This window comes from Nicotiana sylvestris, chromosome 12 (genome assembly GCF_000393655.2).
Source record: "Nicotiana sylvestris chromosome 12, ASM39365v2, whole genome shotgun sequence".
Taxonomy (NCBI): Eukaryota; Viridiplantae; Streptophyta; class Magnoliopsida; order Solanales; family Solanaceae; genus Nicotiana; species Nicotiana sylvestris.
This window is the reverse complement of record NC_091068.1, coordinates 138,110,933-138,116,930: the sequence shown is the minus strand read 5'-3', so window position 1 is coordinate 138,116,930 and position 5,998 is coordinate 138,110,933. Positions and strand designations below refer to the sequence as shown.

The 5,998-nt window shown below is 39.6% G+C and overlaps 1 protein-coding gene across 1 annotated transcript; it reads left to right on the top strand.

The window, feature by feature from the left end:
* Positions 1-1,541: 1,541 nt before the first annotated feature.
* LOC138883823 (uncharacterized) lies at positions 1,542-4,732 on the top strand. The gene is made up of 6 exons (XM_070164537.1): positions 1,542-1,773; positions 1,879-1,929; positions 2,040-2,128; positions 2,194-3,030; positions 3,207-3,609; positions 4,377-4,732. The coding sequence occupies exons 1-6, from the start codon at positions 1,542-1,544 to the stop codon at positions 4,730-4,732; spliced, it is 1,968 nt and encodes a 655-aa protein (XP_070020638.1).
* Positions 4,733-5,998: the final 1,266 nt, after the last annotated feature.

The following is a 5,998-nucleotide window of genomic DNA, read 5'->3' as shown; positions in this document are numbered from 1 at the left end:
TGCATAATGAAAGGGTAAATCAAATTTTGGTTGATAGAGGATCCTCAGTGAACATCTTGCCAATTTGCATAGTGAAATAACTTGGTATTCCCATGAACGAACTCTCGGAAAGTCGTGTGATGATCCAAGGATTCAACCAAGTAGGGCAAAGAGCCATAGGTGCGATTAGGTTGGGGATCACTATTGAAGATATGCGATCAAGTACATGGATGCATATGATCAATGCAAAGATTTCATACAACGTCCTGCTTGGAAGGCCTTGGATACATGAGAATAAAGTAATTCCATCTACTTACCATCAATGTTTAAAATACTACGAGGGTTAAGTCGAAGAGAAGATAGTTGATGATGATGAGCCATTCACCGAGGCTGAGTCACACTTACCCGATGCAAAGTTCTACTTGAAGAACCGCATTGTGAAGGAGCTAAAAGATGGTGATGTCATGAAAAGCAAGAATAACGAGCCCACAACTAAAAGAGCTGATGTGGCTGCTGGTAAAGCCAAAGCTGTTACTGAGGAGGTACAACCTAACTCGAATAAATCTTATAGAGGGGATATTGTGTCTTATGGCAAGAAAGTAACTCATGCGCTCCAATATGTTCCAAAAAGGAAGAAATATGAAGGTGAATCATCTAATCTCTAAACTAACATGCTAAAAGAGTTAACTCTTCCGGTAAAATGAATTGAGGCGGTAAAGTTGTCCTCAAAGCCATTTGCAGGGTTTGTGGCTCAAAATCATTTGCAGAATGTAGCACTCCATACAAAGCGAACAGATGAAGGTTTTGATCCTAACGCTTACATGCTATTTGCAAAAGCTGGATACAATCCCAATGAGCTATCAAAGTTTGGGAAGCTCTCATCAGAAGTTGCGACGAGGCAACCATGTGAAGGTTTGGGATACAAAAAACTGTCACCAGTGCGCATCTCTATAAGAAGCGCGAGCAGCAATTATATCACTGTAGAAAATGAATCTGTCGTTTCTAACAAGCCTTCTATCTTTGATCGACTTGGAAAATCAACTATGAGGACTTCCGTATTTGAGAGAGTGGGTCCATTAAAAAAGAGAAATAAGTTCTAGATAAATTATCGAAACACAAGAACACTCGTTTCGCCTAAAATTCAGAAGATCTCTAAGGATTTCCAAAATCTGGTTCCTTCTAGAATAAGGCGACAAACAAAAGTCATGGTTTCGTATGATGAGGTACTAAAGGTGAAGCCATACACTATGGTTTACACTAAAGAACGTGATAAAGACGAAGAAAGTGTGGGTTCTTCGTATCATGTTACTGCACAAAGCGAGCACGGTGTTCTATCTTCAATGGAGGATAATGCAGAATTGGAGGATTTTTCACCGTGTTACCACATATCCTTTGATGATGGGGGCCCTCAAGAAGATAAAAATGCAAAGGATGCTCCGCCTAAACTTGAATAAGGGGTAAAGACAATAGTGGACGCTTTGAAAGAAGTCTTTGCCACTGATGAAGAACCGAGCCCCACTTATCTAAGTGCTTTACTAGCGGCCGATGAAGAAAACACTTATATGGAGTTACTTAAGGAGTTTAAAGATGTCTTTTCTTGGAGTTACAAAGTGATGCCTGGCTTGGACCCTAAAGTAGCAGTCCATCACCTTGTAGTCAAGAATGGCACGCATCCTGTTAAGCAAGCTCAAAGGCGTTTTAGGCCGGACCTGGTCCCTCTGATTGAAACTGAAGTTAACAAACTCATCAAAGTTGGATTTATTCATGAAGTTAAATACTCAACAAGGGTTTCAAGTATTGTCCCTATAAAGAATTAAAATGGCCAGATTCGAGTATGCGTTGACTTCGGGGATCTCAACAATGCATGTACGAAAGATGAATTCTTGCTTCATATTCTAGAGCTGATGATCGATGCTACTACTGGTTATGAGGCAATGTCTTTCATGGACGGTTCATTGGGCTATAACCAAATTCGCATGGCACCAAAAGATTAAGAGCTTATTGCATTCCACACCTCTAAATGTATTTATTGCTATAAGGTAATGCCTTTTGTCTTGAAGAATGCTGGTGCTACTTACCAACGGGCTATGCAAAATATCTTGATGACCTTCTCCACAAGAATGTTGAATACTATGTGGATGACTTGGTGGTAAAGTCAAGAAACAAGGGCAACCACTTGAATGACTTGAGAATAGTGTTTTAATTGCTCTGGAGGTACCAACTTTGGATGAATCCATTAAATGTGCCTTTGGAGTTACTCCTGGAAAGTTCCTTAGTTTCATTGTCCGACATCGAGGGATCGAGATTGATCAAGCCAAAGTGGATGCCATTTTGAAAACGTCTGAGCCTCGCGATATTCATGAATTGAAAAGTCTCCAAGGAAAGCTAGCATACCTTAGGAGATTCACCTCAAACCTACCTGGGAGGTGCCAACCATTCAATCACCTCATGAAGAAAGGCGTCCCTTTCAAGTGGGACCAAGCTTGTAGCAATACCTTTGAAAGTATCAGAACCTACTCGATGATGCCTCCAGTTTTAGCAGCCTCTATACCTGAAAAGTTGTTGATACTATGTATTTCCGCACAAGAAAGGTCTGTTGGAGTGATGTTGGCCCAAAAAAATAGTACAGGGAAAGAAAACTCCCTTTACTACTTGAACATGATGATGAAACCAAATGAGATGAATTATTCGCCAATCAAAAAGTTATGTTTGGCGCTAGTCTTCTCAATCCAAAAGTTGAAGCATTACTTTCAAGCTCATGTCGTTCATTTGGTTTCTAGAGCAAATCCCATCAAGTTCGTGATATCAAAACCTGTCCTTAGTGATCGACTAGCAAGGTGGTACCTCCAGTTTCAACAATTTAAAATTGTGTACATCCCTCAAAAGGCTATAAAAGGACAAGCGTTAGCGGACTTCTTGGCAAATCACCATATACTTGATGATTGGAAGTTGGATGACGAACTACCTGATGAGGACAAAATGGTCATTGAAGTTCAACCTCCATGGAAGATGTACTTTGATGGTGCTGCACATGCGGAGGAGCTAGTGCTGGTGTAGTATTTGTCACTTCTCAAAGTGAAGTTCTCTGCTCTACTCCTTTACGTTGACGGAACTCTTCTCTAACAACGTTGCTGAGTAACAAGCACTAATACTTGGGCTTGAGATGGCTATCGAAATGAAACGATTGCAATTGCAAGTATTTGTGACTCTCAGTTGGTGATCACCAGCTTTTCGGTGGTTACGAGGTCAAGAAACCCGAACTACGCCCTTACTATGATTATGCTAAAAAATTAATAGGGTTGGGCGATGACGCGACTATTCAATATGTGCCAAGGAAAGAAAACAAGAAGGCTGATGCTTTATCTGCCCTAGCTTCATCGTTAACCCTGCCTGATCAAGCAGAAGTTATTGTCTGCCAAAAATTGGTAGTACCGCCGCCAAATGAGGTTGAAGGTGAAGAAAATGAACTCAAACATCTTGTCGCTGTTTCTAAAGATGAGAAAGAAGAATGGCGACAACCCATTATCGACTACTTAAGCTATGAGATACTTCCAGAAAATCCGAGAAGAAGGACTAAAATCCGTTTCCTGCACCTCACTTCCTTTACTACAAAGATACCCTATACAGAAGGTCATTCGAGGGAGTACTCTTACGATGCTTAGGGGAAGAAGAAGCACTCCAAGCTTTTCAAGAGGCACATTCTGGGGTATGTGGGTCATACTAGTCTGGAGCAAAGCTCCACTTTCATATAAAAAGGATGGGATATTATTGGCCAATGATGGTAAAATATTGCTTGGACTACGCTTGAAGATGCAAGGCTTGTCAATTCCATGCGAATTTTATTCATCAACCTCTTGTAGTGTTACACCCAACTGTTGCATCCTGGTCATTTGGCGCTTGGGGATTGGATATTATTGGACCACTTCCAAAGTCCTCTGGTGGGCATCTATACATCTTGGCTGCAACTGACTACTTCTCAAAATAGGCTGAAGTTGTTGCTCTTAAGGAAGTAAAGAAGGAAAATGTTGCAAGTTTCTTCTGATTAAATATTATCTATCGCTTTGGCATACCACGTAACATAATAACGGATAATGGCAAGGCATTCAACAATAGGTTAATGAACAAGATTTGTGAACTCTTTGGCTTCAAGCAACATAACTCTTCTATGTACAATGCTGCCGCCAATGGTCTAGCCGAGACATTTAACAAGACTCTATGCAACTTGTTAAAGAAATTCATCTCCAAATCCAAATGGGATTGGCATGGCCATATGGAAGAAGCCCTATGGGCATATAGGACAACTCACCGCACGACAACATAAGTGACCCCTTATGCACTCATTTATGGAGTCGAAGTTGTCGTGCCACTCGTGCGTCAAATACATTCATTACGATTAGCTATTCAAGAAGAGCTCACTAATGAAGAAAATGCTCGACTTCGATTAGCAGAGTTGGAGGCTCTTGGTGAGAAGAGGTTGGAATCTCAACGGAGTCTTGAATGTTCTCAAGATCGATTGTCTTGCGCCTTCAATAAAAGAGTCCGCCCAAGATCCTTTCAAGTAGGAGATAAAATCCTTGGAATAAGAAGACCCATTATTACTTCCCATAAACCTATAGGGAAGTTCACTTTAAAATGGGATGGGCCATATGTCGTGCAAGAAGCTTATTCAAGTGGTGCTTACAAACTGGTTGATGCAAATGGCATGAGAATCGACCCTATCAATGGCATGTTTTTGAAGAAGTATCATCCATGAAGTTGAAACGCTCCTTGATGCACGAGCCTAAACTGCATGTTCCTACACTCCTAGCTCGTATGAGTCTAAACTGTGTACGGCCCACCAAAAAAGTGTCCGCTAGGTTGAAAACCTCGAAAGAGGTGGCCTAGGAAAAAGTTAGGACGTAAAAAAAATAAAAAATCACCCATTCTGCACTAGGATATGACTTGATCCTCTTCACCGAGGTACGTAGGCAGCTTAGAGTTTCATTCTGAGTTCAGTTGCATAAGTTCAAAAGATACATAATCCCCCGATCGTTGTCCGAATGAAGTACAATGAAATATAATCCATTCATTCAACACTTGAAAATAGAGCTGAGATACCATTATTCTGTTAAACTTTAGATTCCATTTGATTTAAAGGGGGCAAGCCGCTATGGTAAATTGGTGTCTTCAATGAAATTATTAATATCTTTTAGGAGGCTACAAAGTATCTGAAATTGAAGTCTGGGGATTCTCTATGTCTTCATGTTCGCATAACATTCAAGTTTGTTGGTTTTCATATCCACTCACTTCCCTAAATAATAGGGAAGAAAAGAGAGGCGTCAAAAGGGAACACAAGTATAAGACGAAAGATGGATTGGCGCAACGTTTCAAATTCAATGAGACTTGAACCCAAGATATTTGTGAGAATGGATATCTTGAATTTCGATTGATAGCAAGAAAAATGTCTTGTGATCCCGAGACTTTCATACCAAAACATAAAAGTTTTGGCAAAGTCTCGCTAATTTAAAACTGTCAGCATATCGGAAACCAAAGTCGACTTCGAACTATAATCTAAAACTATCCTTAAGGCATTAAATTTTACATTTTGGATATGTTTTAGATTTTGAGGTTTAGTTTTCATGAAATCAAACGGTTCATGATTTCGACGTCCCTACATCAAAATACAAAACTTTTGGTGAAGTCATGCAAATCTGAAATCGTCAGTGTGTCTGAATTTAATATTGATTTCGAACTATTATATGAAACTATACTTAGGCCATTAAATTTTGCATTTTGGATATGTTATATATTTTTAAGTTAATCTTCCAAAAAATCAAACGGTCTACGATTTTGACTTTTCTACACCAAGATATGATTTTTTGGTGAGACTGTGCAAATCTGAAATTTTCAACGTGGTGGAATCAAAATTTGGTTTGAAAATATTATCTGGGGCGATTCAGAAGGTGTTTGATTCTAAGTTTTGGGTATATATTTTAGATATTGAAGTATAATTTTTTGAAAAATCTAACGGTTCTTTATT

Excerpts from the sequence above, each read along its gene's own strand:
- LOC138883823 (XM_070164537.1), top strand. The coding sequence starts at position 1,542 with ATGGAGTTACTTAAGGAGTTTAAAGATGTCTTTTCTTGGAGTTACAAA. Across the intron at positions 1,774-1,878 it reads ATACTCAACAAGGGTTTCAA|AGCTGATGATCGATGCTACT; the intron begins GTATTGTCCCTA and ends TTCATATTCTAG. Across the intron at positions 3,031-3,206 it reads ATGCGGAGGAGCTAGTGCTG|CTTTTCGGTGGTTACGAGGT; the intron begins GTGTAGTATTTG and ends GGTGATCACCAG.